The sequence below is a fragment of the Dendrobates tinctorius genome, unplaced genomic scaffold, assembly GCF_039654945.1.
Source record: "Dendrobates tinctorius isolate UK_male_01 unplaced genomic scaffold, ASM3965494v1 ptg000084l, whole genome shotgun sequence".
NCBI classification, from domain to species: domain Eukaryota; kingdom Metazoa; phylum Chordata; class Amphibia; order Anura; family Dendrobatidae; genus Dendrobates; species Dendrobates tinctorius.
Genome location: NW_027361752.1, coordinates 47,740,524 through 47,764,276, shown reverse-complemented (window position 1 = coordinate 47,764,276; position 23,753 = coordinate 47,740,524). Strand labels below are relative to the sequence as shown.

Here is a 23,753-nt window from a genome sequence, read left to right as displayed (position 1 = left end):
AAAAGATTTGTGGATTTTCCATGTGACTCCTACATTAGTAATGATTAAATTGGGTTTAATTATTTTATGCTCATCCGGATTTTTTTTTTGTGCCTTATTTGATCAAAACTGTTGTCAAAAGCGCCTCAGTTGTCAGACGGCTTTTATACAAATTTCTACTGGCAAACTGGTGACCTGGATGGGAAAACGCCACACGACGCAATTTCTGATCCAGTTCCTTGAAGTGTCTAACGCCATGACTAATCCAAGCGGTGAATGGAGAGGACCATCAAGTGGCGGATAAAAGTCTCCATACACCTTAGTCTCCATTCACACGTCATTTTTTTTTATTTGCTTTGTATTGTGGATGGAACAGATACCCCCCAAAAAAATGCCACAAAAAGTCACCTAAAAAAAACAGCTTCCTATTAGTGATGAGCGAACGTGCTCGGATAAGGTGTTATTCGAGAATGCTCGGGTGTTAACCGATTGTCTTCGGTGCGCTCGAAAAATATGTTTGAGTCTCTACACTTGCATGTCTCGCGGCTGTTCGACAGCCACAACACATGGAGGGATTTCCTGTTCGTTAGGTAATCCCTGCAAGTGTTGCAGCTGTCAAACAACCGCGAGACATGCAGGCTCCGGGACTCCAACATATTTTTCGAGAACGTTGAAGTCACTCGATTAGCACCCGAGCATGCTCGGATAGCACCTTATTGGAGTGCCATCATGGTTTTTTTTCCTGACGAAGGGGTCTGTAGTACTTCAAAACGCGTCGACTAATTAAAGAGAGTGTCAGGAGTTTCTTCAATCATACAGTCGCATGAGTTCAACCTGTTTGAGAAAATTATTACAAGTTCCAGTAGATAGCTAGAATGCCCCTATAAATAAGAAATATAAAAATAACTGGAAGGGTTACATTGTCTCTTACCTTTAATTTTTTTTTTTTTTTGCAATATTTTATACTGACTGCCACCTTGTTTGAATACACAAGAATACTGATAAGAAACCAGATTAATATTATTACCAGGTATTAATCATCAATCCGGTAGAATGGGTTGTAGAGTAAACAGTGAACTATATTCGGGTGACGGCGAACTGTGTGCACAGTGTACCTATTAGATTACAGAAGCAATGTGATCAGATTACAGGCATAATGTCCCATCAAATACCCATATTACTGTTAAAAATTGCCACCAGATCACACATTGTGTTACCATTTAATTCTTAGTGTGTGCAGATTGCCATATCAAGTCACCGAATCATTAATAGAGTGCACAGAGTGCCATACCAAGTTTCCATATTATCGTTAGAGCACGTAGAGTGCCACATCAAGTCCCTAGATTATCATTAAAGTGCACAAAGTGGCACATCAAATTTGCATATTATTATTAAAGTGTGCCGAGTGCCACATTAAATCTCCAGATTGTCATTAGAATGTGAAGAGTACCACAGTCCACAAATTAATCATTAAAGAGTGCAGAGTGCCATGGCAAATCCCCAAATTATCATTAGGCTGTGCAGATTACATGACAAGACCCAAGATTATCATTAAAGTGCGCCGAGTGCCACATTAAATTTTCAGATTATCATTAGAGTGTGAAGAGTGCAACATTAAGTCACCAAATCATCAATAGAGTGCTCAGTGTGCCAGATCAAGTGCCCAGATTATTATTAGGCAGTGCAGATTGCACATCAGGACCAAAGATTATCATCAAAGTGCACAGAGTGCCACATCAAGTGTCCAGATTATCAATATAGCATGAAGAGTGCTGCATCAAGTCCCCAGATTATCATTTGAGTCAACCGAATGGCACATCAAGTAACTATTTCATCATTAAAGTGCACAGAGTGCCACATCAAGCCCACACATTATCATTAGAGTGTGCAGAGTGCAGCATTAAGCCAACAAATCATCATTAGAGCGCACAGTGTGCAACATCAAGTGCCCAGAGCATTCAGAGAGCTACATTAAATCCCCAGATTATCATTGGAGCATGTAGAGCACCACATAAAGTCCAGAGATTAACATTACAGTACGCCGGGTGCCCCACCAAATCCTCAGATTATTATTAGAGTGCATTGAGGGAAGCATCCAGTCATCAAATCACCATTGAAGAATTCAAAGTGATAAAGAATGCATGTGATAAAGTCCACAGATTATCATTAGAGAGCACAGAGTGCCACATCAAGCCATCAGATTAACATTAGAGTGTGCAGAGTGCCAAATTAATCCTCAGATTATTACTAGAGTGTGCTTAAAGTCAACAGACTGTTGTTAGAGCATACAGAATGCCACATCAAGCCCCCATATTATCATTAGAGTGTGCAAAGTGCCACATCAAGGCACAAGATTATCATTAAAATACATAGCCACCGCATACAGTCTTCAGATTAACATTAAAGCGCACGGTCACTAAATAACATTCCAAGATTATCGTTAGAGTGTGCAGTGTGCGCCAAATCAAGTCACCAAATAATCAGAATGCTCAGAGTGCCACATTAAGTCACCAAATCATCATTGGAGAGTGCAGAGTGCCACATCAAGTCACAAATCATCATTAGAGTGTGCAGAGTGCCATATCAATTCAGCAAATCATCATTACAGTGTGTAGAGTACCAGATTAAGTCACCAAATCAACATTAGAGTGTGCAGAGTGCCAGATTAAGTCACCAAATCAACATTAGAGTGCGCAGAGTGCCACATCAAGTCACAAATCATCATTAGAGTGCGCAGAGTGCCACATCAAATCAACAAATCATCATTAGAGCACGTATAGTGCCACATCAGGTCACCAAATCATCATTAGAGCATGTAGAGTGCCACATCAAGTTACCAAATCATCATTAGAGTGCATAGAGTGCCATATCAAGTCACCAAATCATCAATGGAGTGTGCAGAGTGCCACAGCAAGTCACCAAATCATCTTTAGAGTGCGCAGAGTGCCACATCAAGTCAACAAATCATCATTAGAATGTGCAGAGTGCCATATCAAGTCACCAAATCATCAATAGAGTGCGCAGAGTGCCACATTAAGTCACCAAATCATCTTTAGTGTGTGCAGAGTGCCACATCAAGTCAACAAATCATCATTAGAGTGTGCAGAGTGTCATATCAAGTCATCAAATCATCAATAGAGTGCACAGAGTGCCACATTAAGTCACTAAATCATCTTTAGAGTGTGCAGAGTGCCACATCAAGTCAACAAATCATCATTAGAGTGTGCAGAGTGCGATATCAAGTCATCAAATCATCAATAGAGTGCGCATAGTGCCACATTAAGTAACAAATCATCATTAGAGTTCACAGAGTGCCACATCAAGTTACCAAATCATCACTAGAGTGCATAGAGTGCCACATCAAGTCACCAAATCATCATTAGAGTGCACAGAGTGCCACATCAAGTCACAAATCATCATTAGAGTGCATAGAGTGCCACACCAAGACACCAAATCATCATTACAGTGTGCAGAGTGACATATCAAGTCACAAAATCATCATTAGAGTGCACAGAGTGCCACATCAAGTCACCAAATCATCATTAGAGTGCACAGAGTGCCATATCAAGTCATAAATCATCATTAGAGTGTGCAGAGTGCCACATCAAGTCACAAATCATCATTAGAGTGCACAGAGTGCCACATCAATTCACCAAATCATCATTAGAGTGCACAGAGTGCCATATCAAGTGACAAATCATCATTAGAGTGTGCAGAGTGCCACATCAAGTCACAAATCATCATTAGATTGCACAGAGTGCCACATGAAGTCACAAATCATCATTGGAGTGTGCAAAGTGCCAGATTAAGTCACCAAATCAACATTAGAGTGTGCAGAGTGCCACATCAAGTCAGAAATCATCATTAGAGTGCACAGAGTGCCACATCAAGTCACAAAATCAACATTAGAGTTTGCAGCGTTCAACATCAAGTCATAAATCATCATTAGAGTGCACAGAGTGCCACATCAAGTCACAAATCATCATTAGAGTAGACAAAGTGCCACATCAAGTCACCAAATCATCATTAGAGTGCCATATCAAGTCACAAATCATTAGAGTGAAGTGGAAGCTTTGCTGCAAAACTATTTGCCGCATGTACAGGGTACCCTCAGAGCGTGCAGTATGTATGGGGTGTATGTGCAGCAGATACAAGGATGGATAATTTGCTGCGTTAGTAGAGAAAACTTGCAAACTCACAATGCAAAGAAACACGTATTGTGGATTTGAAATCCTCAGTATTCTGCCAATATTTGTCATGTATTTCACCTTTTTCCAATGCAAGAGGAGGAGGTGGGAGGAAACTGGCGAAAGACACAGTGACGTCCTAATAATTTAATGCAGATGTCGACAATGCAAATTTAGTGTGAAATTTCTTCTGCAGAAGCTCCACAGCCAATCCGGCTCGTGTGAACGCTCCCAATCATTGTAGAACCATAACGACTCGCAGATTACACCGTGTACAGAAATCATCACACACTTTAATGTCAGGGTTTTGAAACACACTGAAAGACAGGAGGCATTACAGGGGTCTTTAGTGATGCTTTAAAAGTTTGCAACATTTAAAGTATGCAGGTTTTTTTTTAAGTCCTATTAGGGCTTTTTGACACTACAGGTTTTTTATTTATACCTGTTCTATCAGTTTATGTAACCAACAGAACACGCACCCATTAGGTTCTGTTCACACTTTGCGTTTTTGCAGCGTTTTTTTTAATACAAATTTTAAGCTGTGTTTAAGCTGCTTTAAAAAAAAGCAGGTTTTAATGAGTTTTTGTTGCATTTTTGCTGCATTATAGCTGTCTCTTGTGCACGTTGATAAAGTTTAGTGCCCCCCCCCCCATAAAAAATAAATAAATAAATAAATAAAAGCCTGACTTAGCTTCCTTCCTTTGGTTTTTGCAGCAAAAACTAATACCTGCATTTTTTTTTTATTTTGCACTAACCCATTGTTTCCTATGGGTGAAAAATAAAAAAAAAAAACACTGCACGTCCGCTGAAAGAAGTGATGCAAATACGCTGAAAGAAGTGACGTGCTGCAGTTTTTTTTTTCCAAATCAGTCAGGGCAAAAAAAAACAAAACAAATGTGTGTGCATGAGATTTCTGAAATCTCACTGCTTTCGCTGGTACTGTAATACGCAGCTTTTAATTTGCATTAAAAATAAATAAATTAAAAAAAAGCAGCAAAAACGCAACGTGTGAACACAGTCTTAAGTTCAGTAGGAAAAATTGTCCATTTTTCACCCAGAAAAAAAAAATTAATGCGTTAATGAAACAAATATAAAAGGACAAATCCAAATAGGTTAAAATTGCACCGGATCTGTTAAAAAAAATGATGGGTGTCTATATTGCGTCTGTTTTTCTTGCGCGTCCACTGAAAGCTATAAAAAAAAAACGGATGAGTCTGGCGTCTGCTGCGATGCTTTTCTTAGCTTCTCCTATTCATTCCCCGCTGCCCCTGATTATCACACACCCCATGGACTTTTATGGCTTCTTTCAGATGACTGTATTTTTGGTCCGAGTGCCGTCCGTGCAAAAAAAAAAACGGACCGATGTTATTCAATGGGGATGACCAAATGTCGGCGTAGAAAAAAGTCATCATGTGCGTGTTCTCTTATGTGTGTCGCCTATGGTGCATTTATCTGGAAAATTTTATTCGCTGAAAAATGAAAAAAGAAAATTAAAAACATGTTTTTGGTCTGAGGGCTGTCCGTAAAAAAAAACCAGACAGCGCTCAGACCGATGTTATTCAATGGGGCAGTGCGGATGAGATTTTTTCATGGAGTGAACTGACAGTGTGCAGTGGTCTCTTCTGTATGTCGGGTCAGACTTGTCCATTCAAGTCTATGGGTGCGCAGAAAAACAAAGGATCCATATATCAACCGTAATTTTACGGATATATTACTAATTAATAACTGCTGTAAAAAAAATGGATTGTGTACAGATGAGAAAAAAAAATTGAAATTTTTGGGATGAAGCTTTTGACGATTTTTTACGCTCGTGTGAACCTGACCTAATGGTAATTCTGATCTAATACGGATGAAAAATGGACGCGTCTCCGACTCTCCACGTTGTGTTTGAGGACAAACGATCTGCAGAAAAATAAGGACATCTGACCATCCCCATAGAATATACTGGCTAATGGGAAAATCACTGAGAAAAATGGTCGTGTGAACAGGCTCTAACGCAGGTCGCTGGGCTTGCCCTGGTGTGGCGCTTCATCCACACAGAAAACACATGGAGGGAAAAAAAAACGTTTTGTTTATGTGCCATAGTGAAGATGATAATAAGAAAAATAATTAAAAAACATATTCAGATGGGCATCATTTAGGAAAAAAAAAAAGACAAAACTTGTCTTTAGATTTATTTTTCTTACTAAATTAAATTAACAAAATAAATAAAATAATAAATAAACACATAAACAAAATGAAATAAGCCATGAAAAATGCTGAAAAAGATTCTGAGTCCAGTCGAGTTTGTCCCAAAGAGGAAGAACACAAGAACAAGGCGACCTGCACTGAATGAGGATTATGTAGAGGCCACTGGGCAGAAACCACTGGATTAACACCGCTGGGCAGACATCATTGGACAGACACCACTGGGCAGACAACACTAGGCAGATATCACAGGGCAGAAATCACAGGGCAGAAATCACAGGGCAGATATCACAGGGCAGAACATCACTAGGCAGAAATCACTAGGCAGAAATCACAGGGCAGACATCACTAGGAAGATGTCACAGGGCAGAAATCACAGGGCAGACATCACTAGGCAGAAATCACAGGGCAGAAATCACAGGGCAGACATCATTAGGTAGATATCACAGGGCAGAAATCACAAGGCAGAAATCACAGGGCAGAAATCACAAGGCAGAAATCACTAGGCAGATATCACAGGGCAGAAATCACAGGGCAGATATCACAGGGCAGACATCACTAGGCAGACATCACTGGGCAGAAATCACAGGGCAGACATCACTAGGAAGATGTCACAGGGCAGAAATCACAGGGCAGACATCACTAGGCAGAAATCACAGGGCAGAAATCACAGGGCAGACATCATTAGGTAGATATCATAGGGCAGACATCACTAGGCAGACATCACTGGGCAGAAATCACAGGGCAGACATCACTAGGAAGATGTCACAGGGCAGAAATCACAGGGCAGACATCACTAGGCAGAAATCACTAGGCAGATATCACAGGGCAGAAATCACAGGGCAGATATCACAGGGCAGACATCACTAGGCAGACATCACTGGGCAGAAATCACAAGGCAGAAATCACAGGTCAGAAATCACAGGTCAGAAATCACAGGGCAGAAATCACAAGGCAGAAATCACTAGGCAGATATCACAGGGCAGAAATCACAGGGCAGAAATCACAGGGCAGAAATCACAGGGCAGACATCATTAGGCAGAAATCACAGGGCAGAAATCACAAGGCAGAAATCACAGGTCAGAAATCACAGGGCAGACATCACTAGGAAGATGTCACAGGGCAGAAATCACAGGGCAGACATCACTAGGCAGAAATCACTAGGCAGATATCACAGGGCAGAAATCACAGGGCAGAAATCACAGGGCAGATATCACAGGGCAGACATCACTAGGCAGACATCACTGGGCAGAAATCACAAGGCAGAAATCACAGGTCTGAAATCACAGGTCAGAAATCACAGGGCAGAAATCACAAGGCAGAAATCACTAGGCAGATATCACAGGGCAGAAATCACAGGGCAGAAATCACAGGGCAGACATCATTAGGCAGAAATCACAGGGCAGAAATCACAAGGCAGAAATCACAGGTCAGAAATCACAGGGCAGACATCACTAGGCAGACATCACTGGGCAGAAATCACGGCAGAAATCACAGGGCAGACATTGGGCAGACAACACTGGGCAGACTCCATTGGGCAGACACCACTAGGTAGACACCACTGGGCAGAGATCAGTGGGCACCACTGGGTAAATACTAGGCAGACACCACTGGGCACACACTGGTCAGACATCACTAGACATCACTGGGCAGACACCAATGGGTAGATACTGGGCAGGCAGACACCACTGGGCACCGCGTGCAGCATTCAGGTAAACAGGCAGATGCAGAGAAATCCTCCTGCGACCTTCTGCGATCACTGACTGACCCCTCTATACACACAGGCTCCCCGGGAATGAGGACATTACCGATAACTGAGGAGACTGAGAACGTTTCATTGCTCTGATTTATGGACAGTTCTGTATCTCTGCGACACTCCAGAGTATTGTCCTGGATGACTCCAGAGATTTCCCGGCGACCAATGACCCCTGAGCTCTTCATCTGCTGCCGGAGGAAGAGAAGTCACAGAGGCGGGTCCGGGGTCTGGAGCAGCCATTGTGCTGCCTCATCCAGCCGGTCAGGGTGGGACTTGTAGTCCTACAACAACTAGAAAATGATAGGTTGCAGGTAAAGTAGCCGAAGCAGAGAGGCTGCCAGAAGGCGCAGAGCCTTGACCGAGACCTGCTGCCCTCTGTATATGCTTTGCCGCCTCCAGTATTGTGTGGACCATACATATATACATATATATATATATATATATATATATATATATATATATATATTATATTTTATTTCTATAACAGTAATCTAGCCAATTACTTTGCAAATAATTCAGCATTAACACAAGAGTAATTTGTGATGAAAATGGGGGAATTATATTCATGGAATTTCTGCAAATATGGTGGAAGCCGCGTGTGTGTGTGTGTGTGTGTGTGTGTGTGTGTGTGTGTGTGTGTGTGTGTGTGTGTGTGTGTGTGTGTGTGTGTGTGTGTGTGTGTGTGTGTGTGTGTGTGTGTTATGTACATTAATACATATAACATGACCACTATGTATATTCACTTATATACACCTTATGCCCTCATAGATGGTGTGATAAACCTCCACCAAAGTCCAACAAAGGAAATATTACAGAATGAGAAAAAAAAATAGAACTGAATGAATAATTGAAATTAGATAAACTATTATTAATATTATAATTTATCAATATTATTTTTAAGTTAAATTTCATTGCTACTGTCATTATTTTTATTGATATAGTTATTATTATTATAAAAATAAATATCATTATTATTGTAATTGCGACAGTTCATTACTTTATTATAAGGATTATTATTATTATTATTATTATTATTATTATTATTATTTCTGTTATTCCTAATTTTACACTTTTTTTCCTCCATGATTCCCATTGTCCTGGAAGCTTTGGCCACATTGCACCAAGCAGGAGTTCAGAGATCCTGATGTCATGGTGTCTCGCACTGCTGTGACTTGTAGTTCTCCACCTAGAGGTGTATCTCCAGGAGGTGTATAATGAGATAATAATGATCTGTGACATTAATGGGCAGCAAGTGGCGCTAATTACTCTCAATCACGGGGATTATTGAGATGATTCGGATTAAGTGATGACTCTGGGACAATGGAGAGATCGCCATAATAAGGAGCAGAGAGATCAGGAGTGAAGAGGAGGAGGAGGAGGAAGGTGCAGCACAGCTCTGCTCATATACAGCCATCACTATCACTCATCATCACATCACTGATACTCCTCACATTTATCTTTCTTCCTATTATCACTAGTTTATTTTTTTAATAGTTTTTGTATTACTATTAATATTCTTATTAGTAGTGGAAAAAATAGTGGCAGTGGTGGTGGAAGAAGAAAAAAAAGAGGAGGAAGAAGAAGACTAAAAAGAAGAATATATAGTTGTAGTAATGGAAAAGAGGAAGAAGAAGAAGAAGAAGAAGAAGAAGAAGAAGTAGAAGAAGAAGAAGAAGACGAACAATATCTAATGGAAGCAGTTTTATGTTCTAGATATTAATAAAATAAATCATGACTACAAATATATCACAATAAAATTATACTACTACTGGTAATAATGAGGATAACTAGTGCACATTATCTATTAATAATATTAAAAATACTACAAGTAATAATAATAATAATAGGATAGTTGTAGTAATTTTTATTATATATTACACTTAATTTATTAATAATAATATTACTACTGATTAAAGTAATAAATAAATTGCAATAATAATAACTACTAATAATAACAATAATATTAGCTAATAATAATGCATAATAGCAATATTAAATAATACTACTAATAATGATAATAATATTAAATAATAATAGTAGTAATAATAATAATTACTACTACTAATATAAATAATAATATTAAATAATAATAATGCAAATAATATTAAATAATAATAAATAATAATGATGATAATATTAAATAATAATAATAATAACAACAACACCACATTTATTCTTAATAGCTTGGAAAATTTGTGTCTTTTTGTAGTATAAAAGTATTTGCATAGATTATTAATCCCTATCATTATTATTATTATTATTAGTAGTAGTAGCAGCAGAATCACTTGTATCTTTGCAGCCATCATAGGTCACATCTTTATCCACAGCCTGAATCCTGGGGAGAGTCCTGGTAACAACAATTGAAATGAAGTAATAATAAATAGAAGAGAAGAAGAAGCTGAGAAATGAAGGCTCTCCTGATGCTTCTCTCCATGTATATTGTAGGGTTTCTGGGGGGATCTGTCAGGGGGCATCATGTGCTGTAATCACAGTCCTGGGGGCTATTACTGGGGATACTGGTGATACTGGTGCAGATCTTCCTGGTGTTGGTGGATTCTTGTCTCTGGTATATGGGGGTCGCAGGGGATATATAGGGGGCATTTGTTGAGGGGACATCATATTCATTGTCTTATAGTTATTTAATAGGTTTCTCTTTTTTATTGGTTTTATTTTTTTCATCGGATCTGGACTTTGTGACTGATACAAAGAAAAAAAAAATATTACAGTGAATTGTGGATTTGCATTTTGGTGTTTTGGGCTGAGGTCACACAGAGAAAGAAGGGAAACGAAACAATTCACCAGAAAAAAAAATTTTAAAAATAAAACTAAAGTCAAATAAACTGGAAAAACATAATCTTACTGCATCAAAACAGATTCAGGGAAAAAAAACTCTTCTAAACTGTAATCCCATTCACAGCTGTGTCATTGCTCTACACTCAGGGCTATGTTCACACACACATTTAATACAGAACATTACTGTAATTATTCAATAGGTCTGAATGGGATTTGGGAAAGGACGAGCTGCCCATATCCAGCCATGTGCTGAGCTCAGCCCCTGTTCAGACCTGCACGCACGGATGCGGCTCCGGAGAAAGGCGCAGTGATGGGAAACCTCCAGGAGCCTATTATATCAGAATGACCGACACCCTCTGGACCCCTCATATAATCGATCCAGCCAAGCTCAGTGCCTCCCATAGAAAACTAATCCGTATAGTACAATCTGTATATATATATATATACATTTATGAGAGCTGATCTGATCAAACATAATAACATAATGGAGTTCGTATCCCCCAGAGCATAATAGTATCAGTCCTAAATTGTCTCCTATAGGTCCCAGACACAATGGTGCAGGTTTAGAAATTTATTTTTCTGTTTTTGCTCGTGTTTATTTATTTATTTTTTTTGTAAAGAAAGAAATAAAATGGCACGTCAATACGAAACGTAATAAGAATATTTGTTTTAATGATGATGATAATAATAATAATAATAATAATAATAATAATAATAATAATAATAATAATAACTACATCTTGGGCCCTTTAAAAATTACTTCAGACAGAACAGATGGATTGGAAAAAAAATAGGGCAAAGAGGGAAATCAAATACCATAAGTGTATTATGAAGCAGCACAAATACTAAATGCTATAAAGTGAGGCAAGCACACCCATGTATAGAAACGTACAAACACCCACACAGTCATATACATATACATATATATATATACATACACACATATGTACACAGACCCATATACACACGCACACATACATGTATACCTATATCCATATACACACATAAATATATATACATATACACACACACACACACTAGTTATTGACTATCTAATACTCTTGTTACATTTTGCAGCTGATAATAATAATACAACATAATAAAATAAAATAAATATAAACATACAAAGGAAAAAGGTGACAAATAATCAGATAGAACCGGAGTAAAATCAGAGGCTGGAACAACAGCCCCGGGCTCCTCACCTCCATATACAAGCCCCGGGCTCCTCACCTCCATATACAAGCCCCGGGCTCCTCACCTCCATATACCAACCCCGGGCTCCTCACCTCCATATACCAGCCCCGGGCTCCTCACCTCCATATACCAACCCCGGGCTCCTCACCTCCATATACAAGCCCCGGGCTCCTCACCTCCATATACAAGCCCCGGGCTCCTCACCTCCATATACAAGCCCCGGGCTCCTCACCTCCATATACCAGCCCCGGGCTCCTCACCTCCATATACCAACCCCGGGCTCCTCACCTCCATAAAACAGCCCCGGGCTCCTCACCTCCATATACCAGCCCCGGGCTCCTCACCTCCATATACCAGCCCCGGGCTCCTCACCTCCATATAACAGCCCCGGGCTCCTCACCTCCATATACCAACCCCGGGCTCCTCACCTCCATATACCAACCCCGGGCTCCTCACCTCCATATAACAGCCCCGGGCTCCTCACCTCCATATACCAACCCCGGGCTCCTCACCTCCATATAACAGCCACGGCTCCTCACCTCCATAGAACAGCCCCGGGCTCCTCACCTCCATAGAACAGCCCCGGGCTCCTCACCTCCATAGAACAGCCCCGGGCTCCTCACCTCCATAGAACAGCCCCGGGCTCCTCACCTCCATATACAAGCCCCGGGCTCCTCACCTCCATATACAAGCCCCGGGCTCCTCACCTCCATATACAAGCCCCGGGCTCCTCACCTCCATATACCAGCCCCGGGCTCCTCACCTCCATATACCAACCCCGGGCTCCTCACCTCCATAAAACAGCCCCGGGCTCCTCACCTCCATATACCAGCCCCGGGCTCCTCACCTCCATATACCAGCCCCGGGCTCCTCACCTCCATATAACAGCCCCGGGCTCCTCACCTCCATATACCAACCCCGGGCTCCTCACCTCCATATACCAACCCCGGGCTCCTCACCTCCATATAACAGCCCCGGGCTCCTCACCTCCATATACCAACCCCGGGCTCCTCACCTCCATATAACAGCCACGGCTCCTCACCTCCATAGAACAGCCCCGGGCTCCTCACCTCCATAGAACAGCCCCGGGCTCCTCACCTCCATAGAACAGCCCCGGGCTCCTCACCTCCATAGAACAGCCCCGGGCTCCTCACCTCCATATACCAGCCCCGGGCTCCTCACCTCCATATAACAGCCCCGGGCTCCTCACCTCCATATACCAGCCCCGGGCTCCTCACCTCCATAGAACAGCCCCGGGCTCCTCACCTCCATATACCAACCCCGGGCTCCTCACCTCCATATACCAACCCCGGGCTCCTCACCTCCATATAACAGCCACGGCTCCTCACCTCCATATAACAGCCCCGGGCTCCTCACCTCCATATACCAGCCCCGGGCTCCTCACCTCCATAGAACAGCCCCGGGCTCCTCACCTCCATAGAACAGCCCCGGGCTCCTCACCTCCATAGAACAGCCCCGGGCTCCTCACCTCCATATACCAGCCCCGGGCTCCTCACCTCCATAGAACAGCCCCGGGCTCCTCACCTCCATAGAACAGCCCCGGGCTCCTCACCTCCATATAACAGCCCCGGGCTCCTCACCTCCATATAACAGCCCCGGGCTCCCCACCTCCATATACCAGCCCCGGGCTCCTCACCTCCATATAACAGCCCCGGGCTCCTCACCTCCATAGAACAGCCCCGGGCTCCTCACCTCCATAGAACAGCCCCGGGCTCCTCACCTCCATAGAACAGCCCCGGGCTCCTCACCTCCATAGAACAGCCCCGGGCTCCTCACCTCCATAGAACAGCCCCGGGCTCCTCACCTCCATATACCAGCCCCGGGCTCCTCACCTCCATATAACAGCCCCGGGCTCCCCACCTCCATATACCAGCCCCGGGCTCCTCACCTCCATAGAACAGCCCCGGGCTCCTCACCTCCATATACCAACCCCGGGCTCCTCACCTCCATATACCAACCCCGGGCTCCTCACCTCCATATAACAGCCACGGCTCCTCACCTCCATATAACAGCCCCGGGCTCCTCACCTCCATATACCAGCCCCGGGCTCCTCACCTCCATATACCAGCCCCGGGCTCCTCACCTCCATAGAACAGCCCCGGGCTCCTCACCTCCATAGAACAGCCCCGGGCTCCTCACCTCCATATAACAGCCCCGGGCTCCTCACCTCCATATAACAGCCCCGGGCTCCCCACCTCCATATACCAGCCCCGGGCTCCTCACCTCCATATAACAGCCCCGGGCTCCTCACCTCCATAGAACAGCCCCGGGCTCCTCACCTCCATAGAACAGCCCCGGGCTCCTCACCTCCATAGAACAGCCCCGGGCTCCTCACCTCCATAGAACAGCCCCGGGCTCCTCACCTCCATAGAACAGCCCCGGGCTCCTCACCTCCATATACCAGCCCCGGGCTCCTCACCTCCATATAACAGCCCCGGGCTCCCCACCTCCATATACCAGCCCCGGGCTCCTCACCTCCATAGAACAGCCCCGGGCTCCTCACCTCCATATACCAACCCCGGGCTCCTCACCTCCATATACCAACCCCGGGCTCCTCACCTCCATATAACAGCCACGGCTCCTCACCTCCATATAACAGCCCCGGGCTCCTCACCTCCATATACCAGCCCCGGGCTCCTCACCTCCATAGAACAGCCCCGGGCTCCTCACCTCCATAGAACAGCCCCGGGCTCCTCACCTCCATAGAACAGCCCCGGGCTCCTCACCTCCATATACCAGCCCCGGGCTCCTCACCTCCATAGAACAGCCCCGGGCTCCTCACCTCCATAGAACAGCCCCGGGCTCCTCACCTCCATATAACAGCCCCGGGCTCCTCACCTCCATATAACAGCCCCGGGCTCCCCACCTCCATATACCAGCCCCGGGCTCCTCACCTCCATATAACAGCCCCGGGCTCCTCACCTCCATAGAACAGCCCCGGGCTCCTCACCTCCATATACAAGCCCCGGGCTCCTCACCTCCATAGAACAGCCCCGGGCTCCTCACCTCCATAGAACAGCCCCGGGCTCCTCACCTCCATAGAACAGCCCCGGGCTCCTCACCTCAATATACAAGCCCCGGGCTCCTCACCTCCATATAACAGCCCCGGGCTCCTCACCTCCATAGAACAGCCCCGGGCTCCTCACCTCCATAGAACAGCCCAGGGCTCCTCACCTCCATATACCAGCCCCGGGCTCCTCACCTCCATATACCAGCCCCGGGCTCCTCACCTCCATAGAACAGCCCCGGGCTCCTCACCTCCATAGAACAGCCCCGGGCTCCTCACCTCCATAGAACAGCCCCGGGCTCCTCACCTCCATAGAACAGCCCCGGGCTCCTCACCTCCATAGAACAGCCCCGGACTCCTCACCTCCATAGAACAGCCCCGGGCTCCTCACCTCCATAGAACAGCCCCGGGCTCCTCACCTCCATAGAACAGCCCCGGGCTCCTCACCTCCATATACCAGCCCCGGGCTCCTCACCTCCATATAACAGCCCCGGGCTCCTCACCTCCATAGAACAGCCCCGGGCTCCTCACCTCCATAGAACAGCCCCGGGCTCCTCACCTCCATATAACAGCCCCGGGCTCCTCACCTCCATAGAACAGCCCCGGGCTCCTCACCTCCATAGAACAGCCCCGGGCTCCTCACCTCCATAGAACAGCCCCGGGCTCCTCACCTCCATATACCAGCCCCGGGCTCCTCACCTCCATAGAACAGCCCCGGGCTCCTCACCTCCATAGAACAGCCCCGGGCTCCTCACCTCCATATAACAGCCCCGGGCTCCTCACCTCCATAGAACAGCCCCGGGCTCCTCACCTCCATATAACAGCCCCGGGCTCCTCACCTCCATAGAACAGCCCCGGGCTCCTCACCTCCATAGAACAGCCCCGGGCTCCTCACCTCCATATAACAGCCCCGGGCTCCTCACCTCCATAGAACAGCCCCGGGCTCCTCACCTCCATATACAAGCCCCGGGCTCCTCACCTCCATATACAAGCCCCGGGCTCCTCACCTCCATAGAACAGCCCCGGGCTCCTCACCTCCATATACCAGCCCCGGGCTCCTCACCTCCATATACAAGCCCCGGGCTCCTCACCTCCATATACAAGCCCCGGGCTCCTCACCTCCATATAACAGCCCCGGGCTCCTCACCTCCATATAACAGCCCCGGGCTCCTCACCTCCATAGAACAGCCCCGGGCTCCTCACCTCCATAGAACAGCCCCGGGCTCCTCACCTCCATATACCAGCCCCGGGCTCCTCACCTCCATATACCAGCCCCGGGCTCCTCACCTCCATATACCAGCCCCGGGCTCCTCACCTCCATAGAACAGCCCCGGGCTCCTCACCTCCATATAACAGCCCCGGGCTCCTCACCTCCATAGAACAGCCCCGGGCTCCTCACCTCCATATAACAGCCCCGGGCTCCTCACCTCCATAGAACAGCCCCGGGCTCCTCACCTCCATAGAACAGCCCCGGGCTCCTCACCTCCATAGAACAGCCCCGGGCTCCTCACCTCCATAGAACAGCCCCGGGCTCCTCACCTCCATATAACAGCCCCGGGCTCCTCACCTCCATATAACAGCCCCGGGCTCCTCACCTCCATATACAAGCCCCGGGCTCCTCACCTCCATAGAACAGCCCCGGGCTCCTCACCTCCATATACCAGCCCCGGGCTCCTCACCTCCATATACCAGCCCCGGGCTCCTCACCTCCATATACAAGCCCCGGGCTCCTCACCTCCATATACCAGTCCCGGGCTCCTCACCTCCATATACCAGCCCCGGGCTCCTCACCTCCATATACAAGCCCCGGGCTCCTCACCTCCATATACCAGCCCCGGGCTCCTCACCTCCATATACAAGCCCCGGGCTCCTCACCTCCATATACCAGCCCCGGGCTCCTCACCTCCATATACAAGCCCCGGGCTCCTCACCTCCATATACAAGCCCCGGGCTCCTCACCTCCATATACAAGCCCCGGGCTCCTCACCTCCATATACAAGCCCCGGGCTCCTCACCTCCATATACAAGCCCCGGGCTCCTCACCTCCATATACAAGCCCCGGGCTCCTCACCTCCATATACCAGCCCCGGGCTCCTCACCTCCATAGAACAGCCCCGGGCTCCTCACCTCCATATAACAGCAGGCAGGGCCCCCCACATCCTCTGATCACCCCTCAGAGTCACTTTGCTCTTGTGTAAATGTATATATCATTATTTTTCTACACCCGCATGATAGATTTATATTTTGTATGGAACAAGCAGATTTATAAAATTCTAAAACATCAGAGGACTTGTGTAAATGATCTAAAATAAAAAATAATCTACAAAAAACAGGACCTAAAAGGTGGTGGACGTTTGACATGTATCACATATTGTTTCTAATACTCTATTATATATATATATATATATATATATATATATATATCCAACAATGTAGACCAGCTCACTCCTGTGAACCCCCTGGAACCTCAGCTGACCTGGTTAACCCCGTTGTGCCCGGATCGGGATGTAGGAGTCCATCCATAGAAATGTGAACAACGACAAAGCAAAGTCCAGCAATAACGTGAGCAATCCAGGATGCTGTTAAAATTTTTTTTTCTTTTTATTCATAAATCCATTAAAATGCAATGGTCCAAGCAGTTCAAAACAGCAATAACGCAGGAAAGTCGTCCTATCTGCACGACTTTCCTGCGTTATTGCTGTTTTGAACTGCTTGGACCATTGCATTTTAATGGATTTATGAATAAAAAGAAAATTTTTTTTAACAGCATCCTGGATTGCTCACGTTATTGCTGGACTTTGCTTTGTCGTTGTTCACACATATATATATATATATATATATATATATATATATATATATATATAGTAACTGAGCACACATAATTTAACATAATTTATAAATGCCTATCTATCATAGATGTATATATATATATATGTGTGTGTGTATACACAGATAGATAGATAGATAATAGATAGATAGGCATTTATAAATGATGCGGGCTCAGTCACACTATATACATACATTATTTATATAAGTACAGTATGTATACATATTATATATATATATGTATCTAGCTATTTATTAATTGGTCATCTATGAATGTGTCTGTATATATATATATATATTCGAACGGATAGATAGATAACTGTTCTACATTATATGTGTCCAGTTACATGATTTCCAGCATGCTAAGAATATACAAGATACATAAAAAAAATAGCATAATTATTAACAAAGAAGCCTTGCTCCATTACTGCAGGATAAATAAAGGAAATAAAGGCAATTTAATAGTAGTAATAACATTAATATAATATTAGCGAAAAGATAAAAAGAAGGAAATATACTAATTCTACTGCTAAGAAAAAAAGAGAAATACAAATGATAAAATAGAAAGCCTGAAATACTGACACTAATAACAGTAACAACAAACATAAACATAAAATAATTCCTAAAATATTTCCAGAATGGAGTTTATTGATGTTAAAATAAGTAAAATAAATGTCCTGAAGAAATTATTATTATGGACGTACAATTAGTAGAATAATAAGAATAATATTTGTGTATATATATATATATATATATATATATATATATATATGTAATTTTTTTGGGGGGATGTAGTTAAGAAAGTCAGTTTTATTAACTCTTTTTGCATTTGACATTTTTTCATTCCTAAACTCTGATCACATATTACATCGGATTTTCTGTATCACAATCACTTCTTGTCTCATTCTTACAGACTGTTTTTGGGCTGATTTATTTGTTGATGTCCCCTCTCTGTGCCTCCTACTTATCACTTCTGTAGCTGCAGCTTTTCTGGTGACATGGGTACAGACACAGGTACAGATACAAGTACAGACACAGATACAGACACAGATACAGATACAGGTACAGGTACAGACACATACACAGGTACAGATACAGACACAGGTACAGATACAGACACAGGTACAGACACAGATACACATACAGGTACAGATACAAGTACAGACACAGATACAGACACAGATACAGACACAGGTACAGACACATACACAGGTACAGATACAGACACAGGTACAGACACAGATACACATACAGGTACAGATACAAGTACAGACACAGATACAGACACAGATACAGACACAGGTACAGACACATACACAGGTACAGACACAGGTACAGATACAGACACATACACAGGTACAGACACAGGTACAGATACAGACACATACACAGGTACAGACACAGGTACAGACACAGGTACAGATACAGACACAGGTACAGACACAGATACAGACACAGGTACAGACACAGATACACATACAGGTACAGATACAAGTACAGACACAGATACAGACATAGGTACAGATACAGACACAGGTACAGACACATACACAGGTACAGATACAGACACAGGTACAGACACAGATACAGATACAGGTACAGATACAGATACAGACACAGATACAGACACAGGTACAGATACAGACACAGGTACAGACACATACACAGGTACAGACACAGGTACAGATACAGACACATACACAGGTACAGACACAGATACAGATACAAGTACAGACACAGGTACAGACACAGGTATATATAGTGGTATGCAGGGATACCTGGGCTGTCACTCACCGTCTGGGAAGACTGCTCTCATCTTCAGGTAGCTGGTGGTCAGCCTGATGATGGAGGCTTTGTCCAGCTGGGAGGTGATGGCGGAGGGCAGGGGCAGCAGCTTGGCCAGCTCATAGAACTCCCCATTCTCCTTCTCCCTGCGGGTCTTGGCTGCGTTCTTAGACTTTTCCTTCATACTGATGATGATGATGATGGTGATCAGTGTAGGTGACTGCTGGTAATAATAACACTGACATAATAATCAGCTGGGGTCATCAGAGCAGAGGGCACAGCACTGACTGCTCTCACTCCTCTGAGGGGCTGAGTGCTGAGGATGAGGAGGGTGATGGCCGCGCAGCTCTCTGGGTCATCTTCCTCGTGGGCTGTTGGTGGTCACCAGTGTCCCCCAATGTGACTCCTCCAGGCCCTAGTCCAGGAGTCCAGACATCAGGGAGAGCTCCATGTCCTAATGAGAAGTCACCCAAAATCCTCCAAGAGGCAATGAAAGCAATCCGCACAGGGCAGCACTGCTGCAGGTGTGCACAGGGGCCTGCGGTTAGCCGGCGGTTAGCAGCAGGGCAGGACCCCCCGGGGTGCAGAGCTCCTCTCTGTCTTCTTGCACTGATCCCCTCTGTCCATGGGATAATAATAATGTGTCAGGCAATGGAGACTTGTGGAGTTCCTTCTCTCCCAGAGTCCAGGCACAGGAGGTGCAGACAGAGGATAGGCCCTGAGCTCAGTGACGTCTCCACACACACAGCCAGGGAGGCGCAGGGCAGCGCGCAGGGGGTTAACAGCTGGCCAGCCTAGATGTCACTCTGCACTGCAGGAGCAGGCGGCGCAGCACTGAAGAGGTTAAATGCAACCAGTATATACCCCTGCACTACCTGAATGGGGAGCACAGTCTCAGCACTGAAGAGGTTAAATGCTCCGCATTCTCCATGTGGTGCCCATTAAGGAGCTGGGCTTTATTAGCAGAGAGCTACTTTCCAGCCCTGGCACACAGAGGGTTAATGACCCCATAATGCCAGATTATGTAGGGGGTGAAGCCTATGGGGCAGCGATGACCTGACAGCGGTTATGGGGTTGTGTGCGGAGCCCTGTAACGATACCGAGCTTAGAGCAAAAACAGCACGCGGGGGGTTAAGGCTGTGCACACGCTGAGGATTCACCTGCGCATTTTTCTGTGCGGATCCGCAGGTAAAACCGCAGGTAAAGTGACCTGCGGTTTTCCTGCGGTTTTCCCCTGCGGTTTTCCCCTGCGGTTTGACACCTGGACAATGGAATAGATGTCAAACTGCAGCAGAATCAGAAAGAACTGACATGCTGCGGATTTTTCCGTGCGGAAAAGCTGTGGTTTTAAATCCGCAGCATGTCAGTTCTTTCTGATTCTGCTGCAGTTTGACATCTATTCCATTGTCCAGGTGTCAAACCGCAGGGGAAAACCGCAGGGGAAAACCGCAGGAAAACCGCAGGTCACTTTACCTGCGGTTTTACCTGCGGATCCGCACAGAAAAATGCGCAGGTGAATCCTCAGCGTGTGCACATAGCCTTACCCCCCCCGCGTGCTGTTTTTGCTCTAAACATGTGCACTGCGGATTTGAAATCCCATAGGATAACATTATACTGTACACTGTCTGCAGAACTGCTGCGGATCCTCAGCGTGTGCACACAGCCTAACAGTCCTGAGATTTTGGAGGCTTCTATATAAGAAGTGGGGAGCTCCTGGAACTTACTGTCTATGGGAAGAGGGGTGAACCCCACATTTCCCGCACGGCGGCCCTGTGACTAGCGCCCTTATGCCGAGGCCTGATTCCGACGTTCGGGGTATTTCTTTTTTTGCATGCGAGAAGAAACAGAGCATTGGGATCAGATTTTCATCCGTTTTTGGCTGGTGTTTCCGATTTTACCATCAGTGCCTCCATCTTCTTCTCATATGAATAAAAGCAGACAATTATTATTTTATTATTATAGCGCCATTTATTCCATGGTGCTTTACATGTGAGGAGGGGTATCTATATATATAAAATTGAGTGTATGTGCTGTATGTGTGTGTATATCAAGCCCCACCGACTCCACACGCAAAGCCCCGCATAATCAATATCTAATATATATATATTTCATAGGCACATCTTCTTGACCACAACAGGTTACACTGCCTGTGTTGACCATAGCAACCAATCACTAAGCATCTTTCATTTCACCAGAGCTGCTTAAAAGATGAAAGCTGAGCTGTGATTGGTTGCTATGAGCAACAGTTTTCCTTGTAGACCAGACCTGGGCAAAGTGCGGCTCGCAGACCGAGACAGCCGAGGGACTGGAAAATCTTGGGCCACAGGCCGCACCGTGCCCGCCCGCTCGCTGTCTCCATAGGCACCGCTGACTGCATTGGTGGAAGAGGGGCCTCAAGGGCACTTCCTCCACCAATCAGCGTGTGAAACAGCTGACGCGATGACATCATATCATCAGGTCAGCTGTGTGCTGCGGTGCAGAGAGCCAGCGCACCAGAGGCAGGGAGACAAACAGAGCGCCAGGGAACAGGGCCGAGGTATGTGGTGTTTATTTTTTTTCATGTGTACGGGATGTTTGAGTAGGCATGGGTAGACTATGGAGGTGTTGAGCTTTACAAGGGGAAGTTATGGGGGCCTCGTGCCGCACATTAGGAGGCTGTGTGGGGGACTTGTGCAATATATGGGGAGGCTATGTAGGGCTCGTGCTGTAAATAGGGAGGCTGTGTGGGGCTCATGCAGTATATATGTACAGTTGTGGCCAAAAGTATTGACACCCCTGCAATTCTGTCAGATAATACTCAGTTTCTTCCTGAAAATGATTGCAGACACAAATTCTTTGGTATTATTATCTTCATTTAATTTGTCTTAAATGAAAAAACACAAAAGAGAGTGAAGCAAAAAGCAAAACATTGATCATTTCACACAAAACTCCAAAAATGGGCCAGACAAAAGTATTGGCACCCTCAGCCTAATACTTGGTTGCACAAACTTTAGCCAAAATAACTGCGACCAACCGCTTCCAGTAACCATCAATGAGCTTCTTACAATGCTCTGCTGGAATTTTAGACCATTCTTCTTTGGCAAACTGCTCCAGGTCCCTGATATTTGAAGGGTGCCTTCTCCAAACTGCCATTTTTAGATCTCTCCACAGGTGTTCTATGGGATTCAGGTCTGGACTCATTGCTGGCCACCTTAGAAGTCTCCAGTGCTTTCTCTCAAACCATTTTCTAGTGCTTTTTGAAGTGTGTTTTGGGTCATTGTCCTGCTGGAAGACCCATGACCTCTGAGGGAGACCCAGCTTTCTCACACTGGGCCTTACATTATGCGGCAAAATTTGTTGGTAGTCTTCAGACTTCATAATGCCATGCACACGGTCAAGCAGTCCAGTGCCAGAGGCAGCAAAGCAACCCCAAAACATCAGGGAACCTCTGCCATGTTTGACTGTAGGGACCGTGTTCTTTTCTTTGAATGACTCTTTTTTCTCTTGTAAACTCTATGTTGATGCCTTTGCCCAAAAAGCTCTACTTTTGTCTCATCTGACCAGAGAACATTCTTCCAAAACATTTTAGGCTTTTTCAGGTAAGTTTTGGCAAACTCCAGCCTGGCTTTTTTATGTCTCGGGGTAAGAAGTGGGGTCTTCCTGGGTCTCCTACCATACAGTCCCTTTTCATTCAAACACCGACGGATAGTACGGGTTGACACTGTTGTACCCTCGGACTGCAGGGCAGCTTGAACTTGTTTGGATGTTAGTCGAGGTTCTTTATCCAACATCCGCACAATCTTGCGTTGAAATCTCTTGTCAATTTTTCTTTTCCGTCCACATCTAGGGAGGTTAGCCACAGTGCCATGGGCTTTAAACTTCTTGATGACACTGCGCACGGTAGACACAGGAACATTCAGGTCTTTGGAGATGGACTTGTAGCCTTGAGATTGCTCATGCTTCCTCACAATTTGGTTTCTCAAGTCCTCAGACAGTTCTTTGGTCTTCTTTCTTTTCTCCATGCTCAATGTGGTACACA

General features: G+C 45.3%; 1 protein-coding gene across 1 annotated transcript in view; it reads right to left on the bottom strand.

Annotated features, from left to right (window-relative positions):
• The window catches only part of SIM2 (SIM bHLH transcription factor 2), a 158,807-nt gene extending 138,463 nt beyond the window's left edge, over positions 1 to 20,344 (bottom strand). The window contains exon 1 of the mRNA XM_073584655.1: positions 19,745 to 20,344. Within this exon, the coding sequence (XP_073440756.1) occupies positions 19,745 to 19,919 (175 nt within the window). The 5' untranslated portion in view covers positions 19,920 to 20,344. The remainder of the gene's footprint in view (positions 1 to 19,744) is intronic.
• Positions 20,345 to 23,753: the final 3,409 nt, after the last annotated feature.